At 40.1% G+C, this 27,812-nt stretch overlaps 1 protein-coding gene across 1 annotated transcript in view; it reads left to right on the plus strand.

Moving 5' to 3' along the window:
• Positions 1–27,812, plus strand: part of AOAH (acyloxyacyl hydrolase) — a 198,531-nt gene that overhangs the window by 107,137 nt on the left and 63,582 nt on the right. Inside the window, exon 12 of the mRNA XM_076006307.1 lies at positions 15,470–15,561. Coding sequence (XP_075862422.1) covers positions 15,470–15,561 — 92 coding nt within the window. The remainder of the gene's footprint in view (positions 1–15,469; positions 15,562–27,812) is intronic.

A 27,812-nucleotide genomic window follows, 5' to 3' on the forward strand; every position in this document is an offset into this window, starting at 1 on the left:
CTGTTGTCTGTAGGGTAAGTAGACACAGATTGGATTTCGTGCTGTGTCAAGGACAAAATGAATCCTTAATCTGGCTGCTGAAAATGCATATTCACCCGAGAGCAAAGCAGCTCCTGTCTTTCAAGCCCATACTCGCTTCATTTCTCTCTTTGAGATGATTTTGTGTATCAGGTTTGGCTACTCTTGATTAGCCTGCAAATAGCACAGGCAGTAGCGAAGCTCTCACCCCACTCTCGCTAACCTGCCCCACTCCCCCTCTCGGGATTTATCAGTGCACATAAAGCCTCCATTAAGCATAAAGGCAGATTTCCACGGTGCATACAAAATATGGAAATTCTATCTGAGTTAACTTCATGCTGACTCCAGAAACACATAAGCATTAGAGTAGTCTGTTATTATTTTTTAAGATGAGGAAAGGTTGTTTGGTAAAACTGGACCACATTACATGTTCTGCTTCTCAGACATCGTGCAGGCTAGCATATTAAAGATGCTAAACGGTGAGGAGAGAAATCTCAATCCTTGTTACTTCTCATTTATTCTGTCAGTAAAAGGGAGTGTGTTCACTGCGGTGAATTCTTTCCTCTAGCAGCCATCAGGCCACAGGAGGCAAATGGTTCTTCTGTTCCCTTTCCCTGTTGAAGATCACAGGCCAGGTGGGCTATTCTTGAGTTCTGACCAACTCAGAGCCCTTCTCTCCCTGCTCAAGGTGAGTGTCCCAGGCTCTCACCTCCAGCAAAGTGAGGAGTGCCTCCAGCGTCATTCTTCTGAAAACATCCAGCACATGAGATGGAGACTTCCCCACTGGGTCTCTAGCCATACCACCCTAAATGTGACCAATCTTGTCTTTTCTCAGGAGCTAAGCAGGGTTGGGCCTGGTTGGCACTTGGATGGGAGATTTCCCCTTTGGGAGGCAGTAGTCAGTCAATGCCTGTGCTATCTGCTGCTACAACTGGAGAACAATCTGTTGCACACTGGTTAATTAACATCTATCATTTTGTCCCACTCTCCCCGATGTTCCTTGGCCATAAAATGGATCTCATAGAACTAACTCATCACAGAGGAAACACCAAGAATCTCAAGTCCATTGGAATGTGGAAGGAGGGAATTCTGGAATTAAAAATAATTTTGGATGGTTGGAATTGATTGCTACACCCCATTCATTCATTAGTTTTTATTTATTTATTTATTTATTTATTTATTTATATTTTTAAGACAGAGTCTCACTCTGTTGCCCGGGCTAGAGTGCCGTGGCATCAGCCTAGCTCACAGCAACCTCAAACTCCTGGGCTCAAGCAATCCTTCTGCCTCAGCTGCCTGAGTAGTTGGGACTACAGGCATGCGCCACCATGCCCAGCTAATTTTTTCTATATGTTTTTAGTTGTTCAATTAATTTCTTTCTATTTTTTTAGTAGAGACCGGGTCTCACTCTTGCTCAGGCTGGTTTCGAACTCTTGACCTTGAGAAAGATCCGCCCACCTTGGCCTCCCAGAGTGCTAGGATTATAGGTGTGAGCCACAGCGCCCGGCCCATTCATTATTTTTTTAAGCCACTGAATTCCTTCCACACCACTCCTTAGGAAGCATGGGGGGTGGGGGGCAGCAGAGATGAGCCAGCTCAGCCCTAGCCAAATATCTGGAGGTCAAAACTGGCCTCTGTATGATTTCCTGTGGATTTCCTACTCAAGGCAATGGTTGGGAGGTTGCCAGAAGGATGAGCTAAACTGTAATTTCTAGAAGGAAAATTAAGAGAAGTGTGCATGAAATACAAAGTCAAAAGATTCCGGGAGCAGAAATTGAGGACAGCATTACCAAGCCAAGAACTGAAAGCCTGACTGCTAAAGAGCTCAAAGAAAAGTAGATCAGGAAGCAGGAAAGAGGTCATGGTCTCATGTGGATAATATATATGAGAGCCAAGAAGAATGAATGGATGACCCAGCCCTTCTTAAAAGGCTAGTGTATTAATCAAGCAGGATATAGATTTAGCTGCTAAACCAGAGTCCCAAAATTCAGTGACTTAAGATGGAAGTGTGTTTCCTCTCACATACTAATCCAGAGGGAAGCAGTCCAGGGCTGGAGGACAATTAGATCATCTTCCGTATGCACCATCCATCCCTGGGTCCAAGGGATGGACCCTACTCTGGCCACCTCCCACCTGCAGGGAAGGAAAAGGGCCAATGGAGGGCACATTCTCCTTCTCCTTAGGAGAAGTTGGCAAGACGATGGCACAAATCACTCTCTCGCAGCCCCTCATCCAGAACCTAGTCTCATGGCCACACTGGGCTGCCGCAGAGACTGAGAAGTACAGTCCCTGGCCGGGTAGCTGTGCACTCAACTAACACTATTCTGTTATTAAAGACAGAGAAAATAGATAAGAATGGACAGTTGGGCTCTGGGGGTGAAAAACACCAGCTCTAGCCTCAAGAAGCTTAAAATCTAGTTGGGAAGATAAACAAGTAAGCTCACAATTATAGTAATAATATAAAGTAAATATTACCATGGGCTTACCAAATACCAAGGTATTGTATTTTGCCTTATCTCATTTAATACTTGCTATAATCTAATGTTTCTGTCCTCCCAAAACTCATAAATTGGAACCTAATACTTGGTGTGATGATATTAAGAGGTGGGGCCTTTAGGAAGTAATAAAGTCATCCAGGGCTCCATGCTCATGAATGGGATTAGTGTCCTTATAAAAGAGGCTGGAGGGAGCTCCCTTGCTCCTTCTGCCATGTGAGGACACAGTGACAAGGCACCACCTATGAAGCAGAGGGCTAGCCTTCACCAGACATCAAGTTTGCCAGCACCTTGAGCTTGAACTTCCCAGCCTCCAGAACTATGAGCAGTCAATTTCTGTTGTTTACCTTACCCACTCTGAGGTATTTTGTTATAGCAGTCCAAATAGACTAAGACAGTGCTGAAATGACCCCATTAATATGTGTATTGTACCAATAAAGAAACTAAGACTTAGCAAGCTTAGCTAACTGATACAGTTAAACACACGGAGCCCGGATGCACACTGAGTCTGTTGGACCCTAGGGCAGAAGTCAGGAAACTATGGCCCTTGGGCCAAATGCTGCCCTCCCCCTGTTTTTGTAAATGAGGTTTTATTGGAACACAGCCACACCTGTTCATTTACATATTGTCTATGGCTGCTTTCACCTTATGACAGCAGAACTGAGCTACAACAGTCACATCAGAGATGGGATGGCCTACAAAGCCTAAATTATTTACTGTCTGGCCCTTTACAGTTTGCCAGCCCTTGCGCTAGTGCTAGCGTGTTAGGTGTCATTAGTTAAGCATGGACAGGGTTCAAGGAGCAAGGAGAAGGGGACGCCTGAGAGAGGGAGGCCAGTGCAGGCAAGGATGTTGAGATTTAGCTGACTCTTGACAAGTGAGCAGCACTGGGCCAATACAGAGAATGTAGTGGGAGGAAGTGCCTGTGTCAAGGCCTAGAAATCTGAGGGGGTAGTGGCAGGTCGAGGGACCTAGGCGGCTGCGGAGTGGGAGAGACAGACTATGAGGACAGGCTTGGGAAGGTGGGCACTGAGTCGGGGTGGATGACGTTGAAGAGCTCCAGGACCTGCAGGGCAGGCTTCCCAAGCTTGGCCAGTCACTGCAGTCAAAATGAAATCCCAGGGCCCCACTATAAGCCCACCCAAAACGCATCTGTACTTTAAGGACACTTCCCAGGAGATTCTGGGAAACTCTGCTAAAGATGCTAGGAGGAGGGTGAGGGGACAGGGTCCCCAGCCAGAGGCTGCTGCAGTGACCCAGAGCCATGATGAGCACAATTCCCAAAGGACAGAGCAGTGAGGTTTTGTGACACCTTCTTGGTATAAGGTGAAAGAGAGGAAGAGGAGGAAAATGAGATGATTGTCTATGATCACAATCGTTCAGTCCTGGAGATTCGGTGGCCCTAGGGAGGTCTTGCCCCCAGTCTCACCTCCGTACCTTGGCTGTGCACATGGAGCTTCTTCTGGTGTCAAATTCCAGACATTCCCTCCCCAGGAAGAAAAACTACTAACACCCCAACAAATGGCAGCCTGGCTGATTTAGAAATGACCAAACTTTTACAACAAAATCAAAGTATTAGAAGAGTCAGCTCCTATGATATGTACCTCTTGTTTCTTCTTTTTGGCCCTTGGAGAACTCATTTTCTGCAGTTTGTGAAAAAATCTTTTTCACTGGGCTTATAACAGGATTGACTTGGGATTATCTTTGTGTCAGAGCAGGAGATTTTAAACTCTTGTTTTCTTGCTTTTACAAATCTGGATACAGTCCTCCAATCACCCTGGAAAAAAATGACGGGAGGAAGAGAATTTGGTAGAAATGTGTTCTTATGTGTTATGGAGCAGTTAAATAAATGCATGCCTCAACTCATTCATTGCATAAATAAATCATAGGGTTAGAGCTTAAATACTAAATAATAGAAAAAGGAAATAAAGAAACTAAGAGGATCTGACAAGGTAAAAAAAATAATAAAGAGCTACATTTAGGCGAAATGATGATGGATTGCATGTTCCCTGCCATTCTGTCCTCTTTATATTTGCTGGTCATATTTTGCTAAAATTCTTCATTTGACTACTTCTTCACTGCCCCTACAAGCTTCTGGGCTGGTAGAGAGTCAAAGAGGACATGCTGTATTTTTTCCTTGAAAATTCCTTATTTGGCTGAAGTTGAAGTTTGAATGTGTATCAAATAAGCATAATACCAGGAGGCAAGCATTACTAGTTATTATTACTAGTCTGCTAGCATGGAGTATGTTTCAAGCCACTACATTTGTGAGTAATTTGTTACATAGAAATATGTAACTGCTATACTTGACATTTCTTGGTCTTCTTTGGACATAATATTAACATAATGAACTTAGCCTTGAGGTTTTGCGTGCGATGTTAGCAATGCTGGAACTATTTTCCCTCTACCCCTTTTGTCCTGGCTCCCTCTTACTAACCGTATAGGACTCACGCAATACATAACTATTCTTTCAAGATTCCTTGGCCGAAGCCCCACAGGTAGGATAGGTGTCCTTTTTACAACCTGGCATAGTGCTCTGGACTTCCCTATTGATATTACTGACAGCCAACTCTCGTTGAACACTTACAATTCTCCCCTTCTCTTTCTACCTGTCTGTCTGTGTGTTTAATAAATTACAGAGCCACGGGGACCTTCCCTCAATGTGAGACTCATCTCACTGCACATGGGATTATAATGTTTGTAAAGCAAACTCACAGAGCTAAATTACTTTCTTGAGGTTGTCTGTATCAAAGCACTGGCTGATGAGAACTGTGCTACCTAATCTAGGGAAGCCTGAGATTACAGAGGCAGAGACCCGATGGTAGGTCCTCTCTCCCAGAACTTCATCTGCCAGGCCCCCTTGGAGGACAGACCTCCAGAGCGGCCATGTGTGTTGTTTCTCTGTGGCTGCCTTTTCCCCGGGATATATCAGGCCAGAACAGGCCCTGAGTATAGGGATTTGGGGGTGGGGAAGAGGTGCGGGGCAGGGGGACTGTGTAGGGTCACATGTTGTTTCCATATTGTATCCAAAAAATACTAATTCTGCACTCTTCCAAAGTTAAACCTGGCCTTCATACATGAGAAACAGAGAAGAAAAAGATGGCGGCAACTCTGAGATTCCCTGTGGATTTCCGAACTCTTCACCCAAAGCAGTATCTGAGAGACTACCCCCTAAACATGCAACAAGGAAGCCTCATTTTCAACAACTAACAAGCCCAGCTTAGCCAGTCGTGTGATTTCAGGGGATTTGGCGGCTTGGGGAAAGCTGAGGGTGGAGCAGATCCTGCCTGCCCTACGCCTCTCCCTAACTGGTTCCATCAGAACCTGGGTCCAGATCCCAGCCCTGCTGTTAACCAGCTCTATGCCCTTGTCAAAGCATCCAAACTCCCTGAGTTCTATTCACCTGGGCCCTGCACCACCCTGTGTAAGAGATTCTTCCACCAACAGAAAACACAGAATCTTCCATAGGCGGGAGCCAGTAGCAGGAGGTACCTACTATAAAAGAGGCTCTTCCAGTACCTCTCACCAGGTGAAGGCTTGGTCATTTAACTTACTGCTGTTGGTCTGAGGTGTGAGTTCTTGTTCTTTTCTTAGAGGTAATATCCAACATCTGATACATGGTGGTTGCTCCAAAGTGTTCATAGAAGGGAGAAAAGGAGGAAGAGCAATCTTTCGCAGAGTTGTGTTAAGTTGGGCAACGTGTGCACACTTCCTGCCTCAGTTTGGCACACAAAGGAAACTCAATAGTATTTCCATTCCACACTCTGGCTTAAAATACAAAAGTTATCCGGGAACCGTAGCACATCCAAGCATCATGACTCATTTGAAAGTTTTTGGTGTAAAGTTTCGTAATTTGGTGTTTCCGTAAGAAAAGTACTCAGGGGGTGGACAGGGACAGATCTGAGCAGGCAAGAGGCAGTAGGGGGCACTGTGGAGCTGAGAGGCATAAACCAAGAACCTTGCTTACCTTTCACATGTCCCAGGCCTTGACACTCTCCCAGCATTATCAAAACACCAACCCAAGAGCTATTTTCACCTTTTGGTAAAACAACAGTCCCCTTGTCTGCTTGGAGAGTTTAATTCCTGGGGAATGAATTTTTAAAAAGACTTACTTAACTGATGATATTTATCATATCTTTTTCCAACAGTAGTTGCTTGCAGATTTCTCCAAGTGACTTTATACTGTTTGAAAATAACCAATTTAGGTCTAAGTCAAGTGTATTAGAAAAGGGAATACACTGTGCAAATTGTCCACAGCAGTGCTGCATGGGGAGGGCTCAAATATAAACTCTGGAATAAAGGCACGGGCACGGAAGGTTTGCCCTTCACTGCTGAAAGACGGGAAGAACCAGATGAATGTGCGATTGATGTCATTACTCTCTTTCTCCTAATTAAGAAAGCTTCAAGAAACTCCCACATCAGTTGCTTGTTGAAGTCAAGGCTTAAAACATTCCCAAACTCAAATTATTGTATTTACTAAATAGTCATAAAAAATGAGGACCATAACATATGCAAATCAATAAATGTGATTCATCACATAAACAGAATTAAGGACAAAAACCATATGATCATCTCAGTAGTTGCGGAAAAAGCATTTGATAAAATCCAGCACCCTTTCATGATAAAAACTGTTAACAAACTAGTCCTAGAAGGAACATACCTCAAAATAATAACAGCCATATATGACAAACCCATAGCCAACAATATACTGAACAGGGAAAAGTTGAAAGCATTCCCTCTAAGAACTGGAACAAGATAAGGATGTCCGCTTTCACCACTCCTGTTCAACATCTAGAACTCCTAGCTAGAGCAATCAGGCCAGAGAAAGAAAGAAAAGGCAGGCCGGGCGCGGTGGCTCACGCCTGTAATCCTAGCTCTCTGGGAGGCCGAGGCGGGCGGATTGCTCGAGGTCAGGAGTTCGAAACCAGCCTGAGCAAGAGCGAGACCCCGTCTCTACTATAAATAGAAAGAAATTAATTGGCCAACTAAAAATATATATACAAAAAATAGCCGGGCATGGTGGCAAATGCCTGTAGTCCCAGCTACTTGGGAGGCTGAGGCAGCAGGATTGCTTGAGCCCAGGAGTTTGAGGTTGCTGTGAGCTAGGCTGACGCCATGGCACTCACTCTAGCCTGGGCAACAAAGCGAGACTCTGTCTCAAAAAAAAAAAAAAAAAAAAAAAAAAAGAAAGAAAGAAAGAAAGAAAAGGCATTCAAGTTGGAGAAGAAGAAGTCAAATTATCTCTGTTTGCTGATAATATGATCTTATATCTAGAAAATCCCAAAGACTCCACCAAAAAAACCTCTTAGATTTGATAAATTATTTCAGTAAAGTTTCAGTACACAAAATCAATGTACAAAAATCAGTAACATTTCTATACACCAATAATGATAAAGCTGAGAACCAAATAAAGAAGGCAATCCCATTACAATAAAATTATACTGAACAGGGAAAAGTTGAAAGCATTCCCTCTAAGAACTGGAAAATGTTTTTAAATTAAAAAAATTAAATATCTGGAAATATATTCAACCAAGTTGATGAAAGATCTCTACAAGGAAAACTACAAAACAGCAATGAAAGAAATCATAGATGACACAAACAAATGGAAAAACATCCCATGCTCACGGATTGGAAGAATTAACATCATTAAAATGACCATACTGCCCAAAGCAATCTGCAAATTTGATGCAATCCCTATCAAAATACCAATGTCATTCTTCATAGAATGAGAAAAAAAATCCTAAAATTCATTGAGAACCAAAAAACACTCCAAATAGCCAAAGAAATTCTAAGCAAAAATAAAAAGTCTGGAAACATCACATTACCTGACTTCAAATTACACTACCAGGCTATAGTAATCAAAACAGCATGGTATAAAAAGTAGTGGTATAAAAATAGACACAGATCCAGTGGAACAGAATACAGAACCCAGAAATAAAGCCACATTATCTACAACCAACTGATCCTTGACAAAGGTGACAAAAACATACACTGGGGTAAAGATACACTTTTCAATAAATGGTACTGGAAAAACTGTATCCCCATATGCAGAAGAATGAAACTGGACCCTTATCTCTCAACTTATACAAAAATCAACTCAAGATGGACTAAAGATGTAAATGTAACACCTGAAACTACACAAATACTATAAGAAAACCTGGGGAAAACTCTTCTGGACACTGGCCTAGGCAAAGAATTCATGACTAAGACCCCAAAGGCACAAGGAACAAAGACAAAAATAGATAAATGAAACTTAAACAAAAAAGTTTCTGCACAGCAAAAGAAATAATCAACCAAGTGAACAGACAATCTGCAAAATAAGAGAAAATATTTGCAAACTATGCAACTGACAAGGGACTAATATCCAGAAGTTGTAAGGAACTCAACTCAAAACAACAACATAAAAACCTTATTAAAAAGTGAGCAAAGGGCATGAATAGATATTTTCCAGAAGAAATGCACATGTCCAACAAGCATAAAAATGCTCCACATTACTATCAGAGGAATGCAAATTATAACCACAATGAGATGCCATCTTACACCATTCAGAATGGTTATTATTAAAGCGATACAAGTGAATCTACCATTTGATCCAGCAATCCCATTGCTGGGCATCTACCCAAATGATCCAAAGACACTCTACAAAAAAGACACCTGCACTCGAATGTTTATAGCAGCACAATTCATAATCGCAAGGCTGTGGAAACAGCCCAAGTGCCCATCAATCCAAGAATGGATTCATAAAATGTGGTATATGTATACCATGGAGTACTATTCAGCTCTAAGAAACAATGGTGATATAGCACATCTTATATTTTCCTGGTTAGAGCTGGAACCCATATTACTAAGTGAAGTTTCCCAAGAATGGAAAAACAAGCACCAGATATATTCTCCAGCAAACTGGTATTAACTGAGTAGCACCTAAGTGGACACATAGGTACTACAGTAATAGGGTATTGGGGGGGGGGCGGGTATATACATACATAACGAGTGATATGCACACCATCTGAGGGATGGTCATGCTGGAGACTCAGACGGGGGGGGGGAAGGGCATTTATTGAAACCTTAAAATCTGTACCCCCATAATATGCCGAAAAAAAAATTAAAGTCATGCTTCAAAAAAAAAAATTTTAAAAAAATAAATAAATAAATAAAAGAGTAGGCATACAATAAAAAAATGATAATAAAAAATAGATGTTGATGAGGATGCAGAGAAAAGGAAATGCCTATACATTGTTGTTAGCAATGTAAATTAGTACAATCTTTATCGAAAACAGTATGCAGATTTCCCAAAGGACCAAAAATAGAACTATCATGAAATCCAACCATCCCACTACTGGGTATCTACCCAGAGGAAAAGAAATCTTTTTGTCAAAAAGACACCTGCATTTAAATGATTATTGTAGCACAATTCACAATTGTAAAGATATCTAATCAACCTCAGTGTCCATCAGTGGATGATTGAATAAGGAAAATGTTGTGTATATACACAATGGAATACTATTCAGCCATAAAAAAGAATGAAATCATATCTTTTGCAGCAACATGGATGGAGCTGGAGGCCACTATTATAAGTGAAACAACTCAGAAACAAAGTCAAATACCACATGTTTTCACTTATAAGAGGGAGCTAAATAGTATGTATATATGGACATAGAGTGTGGAACCACAGACATTGGAGGTTAGGAAGAATGGAAGAGTGGAAGAGGGTTAAGGGATGAGAAATTACTTCATGGATACAATGCATGTTATTCAGGTGATGGACACAACAAAATCCCAGAATTCACCACTATACAGTATATCCATGTAACAAAATTGTACTTGTACCCCTTAAATTTAAACAAATAAACAACAATGAAAACCAGAAGCCTTTCTCAATGCATGGAAATACACACTCTCACACACACACACATACACACAAAGTAATGTGAAATGAAAATCATATACAAAAATAGAATACAGGTGCCACATATGGCATAAAGACCCATTTATGTCATTGATAAGAATCAGAAGAAAACTTGAAGTAATTCAGTATTTGATCTAACACTCACTGAATTGCTTGTGCTCCTTAAATTTGGAAATTTTTTCTTGGTAAATATTAAGTCTTTTCACATATGTACATTTAAGGTACATTTAAGATGAGTTTCCTGAGAACATAAATGCTCAAATGGAATAAGCAGGAGTTGGTGAGGAAAATCTTAATTTGAATTTTTCTGCCTTAAATGCCTGAAATATCTTGGATGCAATGTTGCATGAAGAAGGCCTTTAGTGTTTAATGTGCTAGGACTTAAACATTCTCTTTTTGCTAGGATATATAAAACACTTGCTATCAATGGCCATTACTTTTCCTTTTTATCTACCAAATTTACTAAGGAAGACAAAATATGTTGAGGATTCTGTTGGTCTGTTCAAATCTTTTCTACTATCTAGCACTAAACTTCACTCCTCTTAAACCTGGGACAGTCCACTTGGAAAGGGCCACTAGGTGGTCCATCCTAAACATGATGCTTTACATACTAGGGGGATTTCAACTTGTCAACATGCTTCTCACTATATCTTTTGATCTTCCCCACAGTCCTGTTGAAGTAGACTGGATAATTTTCCTACAGCCATCGGAGATACTAAAACTGGGATATATCTTCCCCAATTTCGCACAGCTAGTAGCAATAAAACTTTGCCATAACAACATAAGTGAAGTCTAAAACATTCAACCACGAAAACACAGGTTTGCATTATTTTGAGTCAATCAAATGATCAGGATAAACCTAGGCAGCTGGTCTGCCTGTGCCTGCCAGGGCTCTAGCTGGAGAATGCAAACACAGCCTAGCCCCAGATGCAATTCAGCACCAGCCGCTGTCCACTCCAGCTTAAATCCCGGTGGGAATGATTCCAGGGCTGACTGGGGCGTCCAGGATATCAACAAGGATTCCAGGAATCTCCCAGGTATCTGGGTCCCATTTCTTCAGATTGATCCAGAGAGACTGAACTGAGAAAACATTGGGAACAGGAAGACCCCACTTCCCAAGACACAATTGCCTACCATTTTCCTACCTATCCTACCCCTCCCCTCAACATTCCCCTTTCTCCCACCAAAGCCAAGAACTTTATCACCCACTCTAGAATGAGAATGGGGGCAGCATGGAGAATGGAACCTATTTCCATTGGTGTCATATCTGAATCATGGAATTTTCTTGATTTATGTATCTCCTTAGTATTTGAAGAGCCAGACATGGAAGACAGATCTCCTAATTTTTAGAGCAAAGCCCTTTTCCTACTTTTTGGATACACTCTAGAATACCCATCCCTTCCATTAGTTTGCCAGGCTACAGAGGGTATCAGACATGCTTCCCTATGCCAGCAGAGTTCTTGTCTAGCTCCTTCCTGTGAACAGGAGATTAGGCCCAGCCAGAATTGATACCCAAACCCACTTTCCCAAGTCTGGAGTTGCTATTGCACAGATGACAGAGAAAATGGTGAGGGAGCGAGGGAAGGAAGGAGCATATCATTCTTTTAACATTCTTTACAGGTTGCTGACTTACTTCAGGTCATAAATTCTGCCCACATCTCACAAGTCACTTGCTTACTCACTATCTCTGCTTAACACATCTTGTGAGTTTCATCCATTCTATTTGTTTTCTTGTCTTCTCTAGCAGAATTGAATATTCTCAAATTCTACAGCAAATACACATTGCAAACAGAAAGATGTAGGGGGAAAATAAGATAAACAGCAAAGGAAAATTTTGCTTTATAGTGGCAGGAGAAATAGAAACCACAACAGAGAATATTAACTAAGTCACAGTAATGTTGGAATTTTGAGCAGAAAGTGGTGGGTGCCTAATGCTAAGAGGAGATGAAGTACTGGTCACTGGAACTGCATGGTCTTCCAAGATCTGTTGGGAGCATTCTTTTCAGACCAGGAAATCTCAGGATTGGCATGTGGAAGGATGAGACAATTGAGGAAGGAGGAGCAGAGGAAGCTCAGAGACCATGGAAACTTTGCAAGGTACCCTGGGATACTGCTGTGTTTAAACACAGTTGTTTATTACATGACTTATTTTGAAAGTAAATCAACATAGCAGAAGGGTTCATATCTTAGCCCCTTGAATACTAAAAGCTACAAGCAAATTGTCTGATTCAGGACATGTATTAGTTCCCTCCGGCTGCTATAACAAAGTGTCACAAACTGGGTGGCTTAAAACAACAGAAATTGCTTGTGTCAGAGCTCTGAAGGCCAGAAGTACAAGATCAAGATGTCCATAGGGTTGATTCCCCCTGAGGGGTCTCAGTGAAAGTCTATTCCATGCTGCTCTTCCAGCCTCCCATGAGGGCTGCAGTCCCTGCCTTTCATTGGCATGTGGAAGCATCACTCGAATCTCTGCCTCCGCCCCACATGGTGTTCCCCTCGAGTCTTTGTGTCTGCGTCTCTTCCTTCTCTTCTTATAAGGACCGGTCATGTGGATTAGGAGCCCATCCTATTCCAGTGTGACCTCATCTTAACTGACTATATCTGCAATGACCCTACTTCCAAATAAAGTCACATTCTGAGGGGCATAATTCAATCCATACCAGTCCACAACTGAGAAATATAAATTTGGTTTTTATTTATTTTGAGTACGTATTTTCTATTTCTCTGAAAGTAGGACAATGACTTGAGGTTTTCCAAGTGTAAAGGCTTATGGTAGATTTTTCATATTTATTTAATATATAACCGTATAGATATTTATATATATAAATGACACAAACTGTTAACAGTGGTTACCTCACAAAAGTTATATCTTGGAGGCTTTCCTTTTTCCATTGTAAATTACTCTCTTGTTTGAGTTTATATAGCAAACATGTACTACTCTGTAGTCAGAAGGAACAGGAAAGACCCATGTTCAAGGTGTGGATGAGAGGGATGTGTGGCTTTCCTTCCTCTCGGAGCCTTAAGAATCCCTAGAAGATTCCAGATTCCTTAGAAGACAGGTAAGAATCACCACAGGAGGAGGAGGGTAGGAGGCAGGACCACATGACATTCTAAAACTTGTATCCAAAACTGCAATTGCTTTGATATGATTTGCCTTTAGACATTATCTTTAATGAATTTTAAATTCTAAAACAGCATTAAAGGGTGACTCAAGGTTTTCATGTTTATCCAAAGGAAGCCTGGATTTTCAATGTTGAGAAATACAGGGGCTTCTTGCAGCCACTCACTGAGGTTTCCCATCAGCCAAGGCAAGAAGGGAATATTGGCTAAAGTAGGATTCCTGGGTAAAATACGGGACATCCAGTTAAATTTGAATTTCAGATAAGTAACAATTTTTTTTTCAGCATGTCTCAACCTGGCATAGGACAAACTTATATTGAAAATTATTTCTTTTTTGCCTAAAAATCAAATATAACTTGGAATCCTGTGTTTGTTTTTATTGGCTAATTCTGGCAGCCCTGTTCCATACACACCAGTTTAGACAAGCTCTTCTAGAAATTAGACCATAGGAGGGCTGTGACCCAGAGGCCACTTATAAAGGGAACTTATAAAATGCTGTCGCTCACCACATCTTTCTTCTAGAATTTTATACCAGCCATGGAAATGTGGTTTAAATGAATCCTATTTTTTTCAACACTTTATGTCAGGAGTTCTTAACAAACTGAGCCCCCTGAAATCACAGGCCATATTTAGTACAAGTGCATCTTTGCAGGAAAAGGAACTGTAGTCAGATTCCCAAAAGTGTGTAAGGCCCACCATGAAGGTCAGGGAGCATCAGTGTATTGACTAGGGGCATGACTTTAAACCCAGGTGTCTTAGTCCCTTTGTGTTGCTATAAAAGATTGCCTGAGGCTGGGTAATTTATACAGAAAAGAAGTTTATTTGGCTCACGGCTCTGCAGGCTATACAGGAGCATGGCACCAGCATCTGCTTCCTGTGAGGACCTCTGGAAACTTCCGCTGATGGCAGAAGGTGAAGGGGAGCCAGTGTGTACAGATCACATGAGGAGAGAGGAAGCAAGAGGGGGACAGTGCCAGGCTCTTTTTAACAACCAGCTCCAGTGCGAACTCGCTCATTACCACAGGGAGGGCACGGAGCCATTGGTGAGGGATCCTCCCCCATGACCCAAACACCTCCCACTAGGCCCCACCTCCTACCTTGGGGATCAGATTTCAACATGAGATTTCAAGGGGCCAAATATCCAAACTATATCACAAGGGGCTGGGAGTGGTGGCTCACGTCTATAATTCCAGCACTCTGGGAGGCCAAGGCAGCAGGATCGTTTGAGCTCAGGAGTTTGAGACCAACCTGAGCAAGAGCGAGACCCCATCTCTACTAAAAAATAGAAAACAAAATTAGCCAGACAGCTAAAAATACATAGAAAAAAATAGCCAGGCATGGTGGCACATGCCTGTAGTCCCAGCTACCTGGGAGGCTGAGGCAGGAGGATTGCTTGAGCCCAGGAGTTTGAGGTTGCTGTGAGATAGGCTGACACCACGGCACTCACTCTAGCCCGAGCAACAGAGTGAGATTCTGTCTCACAAAAAAAGGGGGTGGGGGAAGGAACTATATCACAAGGAAAGGCATTTTTGCTGGGAGCTTGGGTATTATTTTTTCAGGTTAATTACTATTTAGGCAATTGACTTTCTTATGATCTAAACTGAAAATGTAGAAAATCTCAGAAAATGTAAAAGCATGCAACGTTTACTGAATACTGGAGCAACTGTCTCAAGTGTATGGGTGCTGTATGCTTGGCATGTCTCACGGGAGCTGAATGGAAGCCAGCTCCTGGGCAACACTGATCAATGTGAATTCTCCAATGAAGGCTAAAGTTAATAGGCCTCTACCTTAAATGCCAAAAGCCCTTAAAGAGAGAAATTAAAAGAAACAGACAGACAGAGAACAATGCTTAGGCAATGGATATTCTTATTACCTGTAGGGGAAAACAGTTGGCCATTTTGATAATTACTACATTAATTTTTTTCTCTAGAACTCCTTCTCCGACTTACCAACAGCTCTTAGCGATGAGCTCGACTGGCCTCAACTCTCCGGTGTCACTGGGTTTCTGGACTCCACTAGCAGGTCTGTGTGTCTGCACACCCTCAAACATTTCAGTGTATCTGTGTAAGGAAAGAACAAGAGATGGGTCTTGCTCCCAAGGTGTTGAAATGAGAATTATTAGGAATTGCTTCTAGAACATGAATGACATTAACAAAACCACCACTTTCATCAAGTCCGCCCCACAGTAGGATGCAATGCAAATTGCATTTTAACAAATACAAGAAAGGAAGATCTCTACTGTTGGTCGCAGGGGGTGCCAGGGAACTTGCAGTTTACCACTGATGGAAAATACTCAAACATATCACTGAATTTTTCTGATTCAAGGGACAATGAAGTTTACTTGATTATTTACTCTCAGAAATTAACATTTATAAAGGTAATGGCTAACGTTAATTGGCAAGTCTCAAGGTCCTGGTCCTGGAGTCACCCAGGATTTAATGCGCTGGATTTGTAGCTAGAGACCACGCAGGATGATTCTAAGTGACACACAAACCCTATTCGCTACGTGTGACTGGGTGTCACCTGAGGGCCTGCACTCTGCCCCCCAGCACCTGCACCTGTGGGAACATGGTGGGAACATGGCTTGCTCTTGTGTGGGAACATGGCTTGCTCTACCTGTTGTCCCTTTGAGAGCATAGCTATGGGACAGGGAAATGACTGAGAACTGAAGAAGTGCTCCCAGTGTGAAGATGAGGCATGCCTGGTGTCAGATGTCCATCATGTGCCTGTGATGCCTTCCTAGGGTCCTCATCCTCCCAGCTGTCTGGAACCCCCTAAGCCTCTGTGCCCTCTTCCCTCTGCTGCAGGTACTGCTGTCTTTGTTCCCTGGGACACACCCAGACAGGCAGACAGGACCTTCTTTTGAAGTATGGCAGTGAGGTGAAAGGAAGAAGACAAGTTGAGAGTCTTCAGACACAGATGGTTTATAACTCTTATAAGCGTTATGCAAAGAAATTCTGACACCATCTCACAAACTAAATGGCCATCTCATCGTGGCTTATGTGAAACTCATCTCTACTCTGAGCTAATCTGTGTTGACTTGGCACATTTTTGTACTAGGGTCCATGTTGTTTTTTACAAAAAGGAAAAACCTAATAATCTCCTTATGCTACTTGCTCAGTGTTGACTTTAAGTATTGTCTTTATCTGTTGTATTTCTAATGAGGTGCACACTATAGCTGGTTGTTCACCTACCCTGCAGCGATTTTTCTCTCTATGTGTTTGTAGGGCCCTAAGCTATCTAGTCGCCTCTCTCAGAATGCTCTTTTTGCCAGCTGTTTCTGGGTACTGTGCCTGTGTTCTCTGCTACTCAGCTGGAGAAGAATATATCCAACTCCCTTTGGTAGAAAAGGAAATTCTCTGTTTGGAATATGAGCTGCAATGGACTTACCCATTAAGCAGAAACACAGGCAGCATGACACTCCATGTATAATATCACCATTCAATATATCCAGTTGAACTACCTCATATGCCATCATGTAAATTATACCCTCGGATAATCTACACTAGGCCAATATCTTTATTAAAAGAATAAAAAGTTATGAAGTATATAAAAATATCAAAGATTAGCATCAAATGGAAGTTCTCTTCTTGTGGAATCAGGAAAACAAAAATAATATTGACCCGGAAGCAGCACTTCTGAAAGGTGTATGCAGTTTGCACGGGCATTTTTAGCAGATGTCCCTTGAGTCCAAATGCTTATCAACATGGGACAGAATTGATGGAGTTATCCATTCAACTGTATCTCTAGAATATGCTTCTTATTATGATATTGCAATCACCCTCATGCTGTGGGTATAAACAATGTTCTTTGGAAAATGCACCTTGTGAAAGCCCAAAGATGCAGTTTGGGAGAGAAGATAGCTTCTTTACTTTTGTTCTTTTATACTCTTTGCCCTCTCAAAATTTCACATCTCCTTCATCTTATGATGTTATGTGCATGCATTAAAAAGGCAAACATAACCCCTTAGTTTTACAAATCTTTAGTTACTTTAGTTGAGTCAATGTTAACAAAATCTATTCTCTTTACTCGGGCTTCAGAAAATTCAATGTGATCCTTTAAAACAATGTGTTGGTATTTTTTTGTCAATGTGATTCAGGAAGGAATTGAGTGGGTTAAAAGCAGAAAACAAAACCCTCTGTGGAACTGGAGAGCTTGACAATAGTTAAGCAATTGTCCTCTCCCGAACTGTAATTGCAAGTGGGAAGAGAAAAGTATTTAAAAAGATTAAACATCAGATAACTTTCAAAAGCAATTTATGTAACAGGAAAATCCTACGAAAGTTGAAGAAGCCACGGTCCAATAACATACGAAATAATGGGAAATAATACCAAAACTTCCACAAAAACGACGTCTCATTTGAAAGCAGTATCTAAGATTTCAGAGCCGGTGTAGTAGGATGAAAGGAAGTCTGTATTTACAGTTGCAAGGGTGTGCTCCTTCTGTGTGATCCTGGGTGGAACATTCAGCATTCCTCACCCTCATGTGTATATTGAAGTTGAGTTGAACCAGGTGGTCTCTGACGTCCTCTCCAATGTTCAAGTTTAGTTACAGGGCAACAGGATCCCACTTTATGACGCTACTTGGTTTAGAAGCATAGGAGGAAGTTGGTGGGGAGAAATGCTCCCACTTCTTCCCACCAACTGTGTCTTCCTCCACCCTGTAACTAGCCGGTCTCTTGAGACAAGACATGGATGATTTTGTGGGTCAGTGCCTGACCCGTTCTCAGAACCGTGATTGGCCAGGGCAGGGTTACTATACACTAAAGCGTGGGCTCTAGCAACAGTAAGCCCTGCATTGTGTGACATTGGATGTGTGACCAGCTGTTAAGTAAAAGTGTACCCTATTGCTGTCCTTTATATGTACTGTTTGCTCCACAGCAAACCCCAAAGAGAAAAACAGATGACCTCAAATCCTTAAACAGATGACCTCAAATCCTTAACAAAATTAGCCACCTGAACCCAGCCAAATCTAAACTGAGCATTTTTGGCTATTCCAATCCCCTTCTTCTGAGGCTGGGGCCAGGAGTCGGTGGAGTTCTGCAGGTCAAGGCTAAATGACAGAGAGATGAAAGCAGGGCAACAACCAGAGATCTAAGAGAAAAAATAAGTAAGAAGCTGAACTTATCCATAAAAAGCCATGAAAGCCAAATGAACCAAAAGTAGTTACCAAAGTTATATACCAACCTGGAGAAATGAGTGAGATCCATAGTCAACATAAATGAGTGCAAATGAGATGGAATTTTCTAGATTAAATGTTGCGTCCTCTGCCTCTGGCTTAAATCTGACATATCAGACCAGAGATGTAGCAAATGCTTAGAAAGAATTAGTCATAGCCATTTTTTTAAGTGGCACAATAATGCTCTTCAAGGACATTTAAACACCTTTCATGAGAGGTGTCCTAGAATCTGTGTTAAAGGTTATCTATTCTCTCCTACCCAATAGACATTATACGAGAGAATAATTTTGAAAAGCAGTGTATAACTCTGAACCAAGTCACTTGGGACATTTAAACTAGAAAATTGGAGAGTAGGGATTTGCAGCTAAGATTTGCTAACCTAATTTCATGTTTAAAAAAAAAAAGACATGTAAGTACTAAACACTAATGGGCTTAATAACCTTATTAAATCCATTATTCACAAATTACATGTGCTATAATTGCAAATGATTAGCCCTGTTATGATTATACTTCACAAAACAAATAATTAACCAGGGAGGCGGTCATCTGAAGTTGGATGAGGTTGATTGGAGTGGGATAGAATTCATAGCAGCGGTTCTCTAAGTGTGGTCCATGGACCCTGGAGGGGTCTGTAAGACTCTTTCGTGGGGTCCACAGGTATAAACTATTTTCACAACAATACTAAAACAGTATCTGCCTTTTCATTGTGTAGCCATCTATACGGATAGTACAAAAGCAATGGTAGGTAAAACTACTGACACAGTGTAAATCAAAGCACTGGCACCAAACTACATTAGTAGTCACTGTGGTCTTCACCTCCACACACTCCCAGTTTAAAACAAGGGTAGACTCTTCCCTTAAATTTTTGCTTATGAAGCAGAAAAAAATTATTAATTGTATTAAATTGATTTTTTAATAATTTAATCTGATGACATATGAAATACGCATAAAGTACTTCTGCTGCATTACGAATTATTAACAAAATATGATGATTGCCATAGAGAAAAGCACTTGTGTAGATGAGTTGAGCATTGAGTTCGTTTTTCATGGAACACCACTTTTACTGAAAAATGACTAGATAACAAACCATGGCTTTCAGACTTGCGTATATGGCAGATATATTATCTCAAATGAATGAGATGAACTTGTTGCTCAAGGAAAATAACTGACAGTGTTGGTTGCTAATCATAAAATTTGAGTCTTCAAAGAAAAATTGAATTTTGGAAAATTTGTATCTTCTACTCTGAACTTGACAGATTCCTAATACTTTAAGACTTTATCAACATTTGGAATATCTGCATAACTCAGGAACCAATATTTTTTAAATGACTATTGTGTGATTATAAAATCATACATGGGTAAAAGATTCATTGAAAGTGCAAAATAGACCAGTGAATTGAATGGAACAAGGTGTAAAAAGGCCATTGATATAATTTCAAATTCCACATTGCAACTAATCAGTCTTTAAGAAACTACTACTTGCTGAGTTTGGGTGCAGTATCCAAGAAGGCTATCCGTAATTATCTAAAAAGGATATTAAAATGCTACTCCCTTTTCCAAATATGTTATGTATAAAGCCAGATTTTTTTCATATACGTTCACCAAAACAACATATCACAACAGACTGAATGCAGAAGCAAATGAATCTATTAATAATTAACCTTCTATTAATTAATCTTATTAATTAATCTTCTATTAAGCCAGACATTTAAGAAATTTGCAAAAATGTAAAACAATGCCATTCTGCCATTCTTCTCACTAATTTAGAGGACTTGAAACCTATTTTTTTCAAAAAAAAAAAAAGAAACCTATTTTTTTCAGAAAAAAAATGTTATTTATTTTAACATGTAATGGGTTTATTATTGATATTTAAAATAAATTAAAGACTAAATATTCACTAAAATTTCCCCATTTTAATTTTTAATATAATAGATAGTGATAGCTGTAACAAACATAAACAAAAGCCCTCTGGGGTCCTCAATAATCTTCAGAGCGTACAGCGACCCTGAGAGTAAAAGTGTGGGAATCTATGTTTTAAGGAGTGAGTGTAAAAAAGAAACACAATTGATTACAGAGAGGTTGAAAGATGCCGATATTTGGAGATCTGGGAAGAGAAGATTGTGAAGGAACAGCCCTTAAAGTAGAAAGAAAACTGGAAGGGCTTGGAGTCCCGGAGGTCAAGAGAAAAAGGTGCTTCCCAAGGAGAAGTGACCCTCAGCCAAATGCTGCTGGAAGCAGAGGAGGATGAAAACTGAGAAAGACCTCGGGGCGTCCATGCCGGTGACCAGGAGAGATCTGACCAGGAACGTTTCAGTGGGGCAGAGGAGATGGGAGCCTGATTGGAGAGAATGGGTGCAGGAGGTGATGAGGCCAGTGCCGGTGAGCACACACAACTCTTAACCAGTTTCGCTTCAGAGAAATGGGGTGAGGCTGCAAGGGAATGATAGATCAGTGAGACTTTTTTACATGGAAAAGCCTCCAGCATGCTTGTAATGATAGGAGAGAGAGAAAGAGGATGAGGGAAAGGATGAGCCCTAGAGAAGGCAAAAAGGGATGGAATCCTGGCACCATCCGTGGGCAAGAAGGACCATCTGTAGAAACTGTGGCTCCTGGTGGAGGGGACTTTCCCTGCCACATACTGAACAAATGCCTTCACCTGCAATGACTTCCCCTTGTTCCTACTTATTTTTACATTTTCATTTTTAATTCCTCAAAATATAAATATATTTTCATTTTGCAAAAAATATCGATGTACGTAAAGTAAAAAAGCCAAAGTCTCCCCTTTGTGTCCTCTAATTGCACTCCCTTTCCAAGAAGAAAGCCCTGTGAACAGTTTGGTGTAATTCCACCCAGACCGTTTCTATGTACTTACGTGCATATATTTGTACATAGAGAAATGAATACTTTGTTGGCATTTTCCCATACAAGATATCATATTGTACATAACATACTATAAATTGATGCTTTGCCTTAATAATACTTCTTGGAACACTTTCCATTTTTGTCCAATACTGCGCAGTATTTCATAGTATGGTTGTTTCTTTCTCCTACTGATGGTCATTCAACTTATCTCCAAAGTCTCACTATTCCCAATAATACTGCAATGAACATTCTGTACTGACTGTTTAGAATATGTATGAGAATTTCTTTAGAAAAAAGAATTGCTGGATCAAAATGTATACATTTTTAATTTTTATGAGCTTCTCAAATGGGCTATCTCAATGTATTGTTTCACAAATAATGTATGAGAATATTTGTTTCCCCATATCCTGGCCAATACTAGATATTGTCCATCTTAATTTTTTCTAATATAATGACAATAATTTATTTTTGTTCTCATTTGTAGCCTCCTGATTACTAGTGTAATTGGGGCATCTCCCCTCATCTTTATCCTATCTAGTTCCTCTCTGCTCATGCTTGATGCAGAGAGCTTCGAGATTTTCCAGCTAAGAATGGACCCACTACTCAGGGATCAGTCTCTCTAGGCAGTCTCTTCACACTAACCCTCATCTGACTAGATGATTCTCTTGTGAGCTCCCATCATGCCCTTCAATACCAATGTCACCTCACTTATCGTAATTATCTCCTACTCCACATGTCCCATGCCCAGACTCCGGGTATCTCAAGTGCAGGAATCAAGTGGCTTCATTTTGTAGCCCTAGTACCTGACATAGTGTGTGGTCATACCAGGTACTCAATAAAATAATTGCTGAACCAGTTCATAAAAATATCATGTTACCTTTGTAGAGTGCTTTACAATCTGAAAACTTCCTTTGCATGCATTTCTTCATATTGCTTCAATCAAATCAGATTTGTAGGAATTAACATTTTGGAGGAAAAGGAGTACAAACAGCATGAATTGAATCACCAGCTGCAGGATATGATGTGTATAAAAATAAAACAGTGTAACTTAAACCCTTGGATTTCTAAGTGTGTGCTATAAAAAAAAGTTCTACAAGAAATTAGCAAAATTCATTAAAACATTAAATCACACAATCAACATTAAAATATTAGCAATACAATCAACATTACAATATTAACCACACAATCAATGAATTGGAGAAAATGAATTTAAAAGAAATTTATCAATTCAGGCAGCCAAGTAGGAAAAAATAAAACAAAAAAGAGATTTGCGAACAGGTGAATTTGGTCAATATTAGGCCAAGCCTTGATGTAAATTTTTGCCCAGAATGATGTAATTTTGCAACCTAGGTTGATCAAAATAAAGGAACACCTTTCAAATTCCTCTAATAGAATTTCAATTGAACTTGAGATTTTAGGTCATCTCAATGCTCAAATGCAGATTACAGAGATAATTCATCAATATATCTTCGAAAACTATTCTGTGAAATACTAGCTTTACAAGATGCTAAAGGGTATGTTATTTCAATAGATTTAGTGGATATAATTGTGTTTTTTTATATGGATGAATTGTATAATGCTGAAATCAGAGCTTTTAGTATACCTATCACTAGAATGGTGTACATTGTACCCAATAGGTATTTTTTTTTAAATAATTTTGTTTTATTTCGGCATATTATGGGGGTACAGATTTTAAGGTTTCAATAAATGCCCTTCCCCCCTCCCCTCACAAGTCTGAGTTTCCAGCATGACCATTTTAATCCCTCACCTCCTCCTTCTCTTATTCCTTCCTAGTTTCCAATATCCATGACACCCATTTATGACCATATATACTCCTTGTTTAGCTCCCACTTTTAAGCGAAAACATGTGGTATTTGTTTTTCCATTCCTGAGATACTTCACTTAGGATAATGGTCTCCAGTTCCATCCTAGTAGCTGCAAATGACATTATTTCATTCCTTTTTAAGGCTAAGTAGTACTCCATGGTGTGTGTGTGTGTGTATACACACACTACATTTTCTTTATTTACTCATCAGTTGATGGACACTTAGGCTGGTTCCATATCTTTGCAATCATGAATTGTGCTGTGATAAACATTCAGGTATAGTGTCTTTTTGATACAATGACTTCTTTTCCTTTGGGTAGATACCCAGTAGTAGAATTGCTGGATTGAGTGGAAGGTATACTTTTAGTTCTTTGAGGAATTTCCATACTGTTTTCCATAGAGATTGTACTAATTTACATTCTCTCCAACAGTGTATAAGCATTCCCTGTTCACTGCATCCATGCTGTTTTTTGACTTTATAATAATGGCCATTTTGACAAGAGTAAGGTGGTATCTCGTTGTAGTTTTAATTTGAATTTCCCTAATGATTAGTGATGCTGAGCATTTTTTCATATGTTTATTGGACATTTGTATATCTTCTTTTGAAACAAATCTATTCATGTCTTTTGCCCACTTGTTAATAGGGTTATTTGGCTCTTTCTTACTGATTTGTTTCAGTTCTTTGAAAATTCTGGATGTTAGTCCTTTGTCAGTTGTATAGTTTGTGACTATTTTCTCTCATTTTGTAGACTATTTACTCTGCTGATAATTTCCTTTACTGGCAGAAACTTTTTTTTTACAAGTTCTTTGACTAATATTTATCTTTAAAACATCCCAGGTTATGGATTTGCTCCCCAATTTTTTTTTTTTTTACTTTTTTTTTTTCTTTGCGCTGCTATAAACATTCAATGCTCCCCAATTTTAATAGTAAATTTTTTTGGGGGGGAGGAAAGTTTTTTTTTTATTTCAGCATATTATGGGGGTACAGATTTTAAGGTTTCAATAAATGCCCATTTCCCCCCTCCCCCCACAAGTCTGAGTCTCCAGCATGACCATCCCCCAGATGGTGCACATCTCACTAATTATATATGTATATACCCGCCCCCCTCCCCCCTCCCACCTGCCCAATACCTTATTACTGTAGTACCTATGTGATCACTTAGGTGCTGTTCAGTTAATACCAATTTGCTGGTGAGTATATGTGGTGCTTGTTTTTCCATTCTTGGGAAACTTCACTTAGTAGTATGGGTTCCAGCTCTAACCAGGAAAATATAAGATGTGCTATATCACCATTGTTTCTTAGAGCTGAATAGTACTCCATGGTATACATATACCACATTTTATTAATCCATTCTTGTATTGATGGGCACTTGTGCTGTTTCCACAGCCTTGCAATTATGAATTGTGCTGCTATAAACATTCGAGTGCAGGTGTCTTTTTTGTAGAGTGTCATTGGATCATTTGGGTAGATGCCCAGCAATGGGATTGCTGGATCAAATGGTAGATTCACTTGTATCGCTTTAAGGTATCTCCATATTGCTTTCCACAGAGGTTGAACTAGTTTGCAGTCCCACCAGCAGTGTAGGAGTGTTCCTCTCTCTCTGCATCCACGCCAGCATTTATTGTTCGGAGACTTTTTGATAAAGGCCATTCTCACTGGAGTTAAGTGATATCTCATTGTGGTTTTAATTTGCATTTCCCTGATGATTAGAGATGTTGAGCATTTTTTCATATGTTTGTTGGCCATTCTTCTGTCTTCTTTAGAAAAGAGGCAGAAACTTTTTAGTTTAATTAAGTCCCACTTATTTATTTTTATTGCTGCTGTATTTGCTTTTGGAGTCTTAGTCATAAATTCTTTGCCTAGGCCAACATCCAAAAGATTTTTTTCCCATATTTTCTTCTAGAATTTTTATGGTTTCAGGTCTTAAATTTAATTATTTAATCCATCTTGAGTTATTAATAATTTTTTTATATAGTGAGAGATAGGGATCCAGTTTCATTCTTCTGAAGTGACTCTCCATTTTTCCCAACACCATCTATTGAATAGGGCATCCTTTCCCCAGTGTATATTGTTGTCTACTTTGTCAAAAATCAGTTGGTTGTAACTATAAATTTTATTTCTAGGTTCTCTATTCTGTTCCACTGATCTCTGTAAAGATATAAGTCAAACAAGTTTTGGAAATGCTAGTTTAAATAAATGGAAACAAGTTTTTCAGTGTAAGGCTTACCAGAGCCTTTGATGTGCCAAAAAGCACTGTATATCTCCAACAAAAGGTACACTATGAAACATTTCTTAAACTTATTTGACCACAGAATTACATAGAATTTGTATGTAGTTTGTCTGTTTTAAAAAGATACCTCTTCTCTGGAAACTGATGTTTGATGGAGCATCCTTTGAAAAATGCTGTTTAGATCATTAAAACAATCTTCTATGTTACAACTCATCTTTTCAGATTTACAAGCATCCACAGCTTTAAATCTCCTTATTTTGTCACAGTTTGTTTACCCTAATACAGTGGCTTAGTATCAAATCTAGGGCTGGGAAAAGCCAGGATGGGGGAGTTATAACTGCTCCAAGCTCAGACAACAGCAGAGGAAGAAATCTCAGTGAGAGGTTAACCTAACAACAGGTAGAAAGGCTTGTCTGAGTTTAGCAGCTCATGAATTATTGAACACAGTGCCTATGAAGTCTATTTTCTGTACTATTTTGCTAGTTCAGATTGGAAATTTATCATGCTGCCCTGCTGATCTTTTTGTGTGTGAACTCCCAGGACCTGCTCTGTAGTCATCCTCATACCTGCATAATTAGCCTGTTGCCAGTCTCTATGAATGCACGAATCATATTCTGCATGTTTATCACTCTCTGAGGCTGAATCTTGTTTGTTCTATGATGTGGTGAGTTAGGGGTTACACAGGACTCTGGGATGTGGCTATTATCAAAGGGCTGGAAGGAATTTCAAAATGTCTTTAATCTACCTCCTGGCCCCTTGCCGGCTTGACCTCCATCCATATTAGAAAGAAAACTATCCACCCTTTTCTTAAAACTCCCCAGCAGAAAAGGTCCCTGGATAAAGCCTGCCTGGTCTCTAAGTTATCCAATTTTATCCTAATCTGCTCCCCTACCCTAACCTTTCACATCAAATGTCACCATTTGTCTCTCACTGGCCCTGCTACTACTGGCCTTCCAAACCCATTTTTTGTGACTTATTCCCTAAGATTCAATTTAATGGGGCCTCAGAATTTATACCAAACTATAATAGCTGTGCCTCTGCAGAGGGTCAGAAGTGGCGTAACAAATTTCACTAGAACATGATACATCACTATTGCTTCAGTCATACCACACTTGGTTTATCCCAAAGATCCCCGATGAGCTACTAATCCTTTGGGAAAACTACTTTTGCCTCTCTCCAAGTAGGTTCTGCTTTGAGTCAACATAGGAGGTAACCATTTTTTTCAGTTTTAAATCAATCCCTTTAATTTATCTGCATTCTTCTAGAGGCCAATTCTTGGCATTACTCTCTTTTGTTTTACTAAAATGGATGGGGCATTAGAAGGCTTTCAGAGAAAGCGATTTTTGTGTATTTCCTGAGCCAATGTTGAGGATAGCAACAATCAGCCATTCTATTTGAGTTTTACCTATTTTGAATTATGGTGCTAGAAATCAAACTGTGACCAGTGCATCCTTATATGAAATGTCTGTACTGCCCTCCAGTAGATGAAGCTGCTTGGAATTTGACATGGTGCACCCGTATACCTGCTTTTGGTTTTGAGGATGTCAGTACTTTAAGAACAGGGCAAACGTTAGGGAAGAGAAGATGTAAGCACCCTGCCTATGCACCCCTCAAATTACAAGACTGAAAGTAGCCACTTATACTAGCACATTGGACTGGGTTTTGTTGTGCAACAGAAGAAAAAGAGAGGAAAAAAGATCACATTGGGATACTTGAATCCTTGTGAAGACAGGGGAGGAAGGGATGGGGAATTTGAGACCAGATCAGTTTAACCTCATTGTGCATAGTATTCTAGAATCTTTAGCTTGTCTTCTTAATACAGGTTCAAGTAACCTTGCATATAGATATCTTTCTGTTAAGCAATCTTCTCAATTTGTAGACATGTCAAAAGATGTATTGATTCCTTGATACACGCAGGATTTCTGAACACTCCGTGAGAAATGCACTTTTTTTTTTTTTTTTTTTTTTTTTTTTTTTGAGACAGAGTCTCACTCTGTTGCCCGGACCAGAGTGGCATGGCGTCAGCTAGCTCACAGCAACCTCAAACTCCTAGGCTCAGGCGATCCTCCTGCCTCAGCCTCCTGAGTAGCTGGGACTACAGGCATGTGCCACCATGCCCAGCTAATTTTTTGTATATATTTTTAGTTGGCCAATTAATTTATTTCTATTTTTTAGTA

The sequence above is a fragment of the Microcebus murinus genome, chromosome 9, assembly GCF_040939455.1.
Source record: "Microcebus murinus isolate Inina chromosome 9, M.murinus_Inina_mat1.0, whole genome shotgun sequence".
Lineage (NCBI taxonomy): Eukaryota > Metazoa > Chordata > Mammalia > Primates > Cheirogaleidae > Microcebus > Microcebus murinus.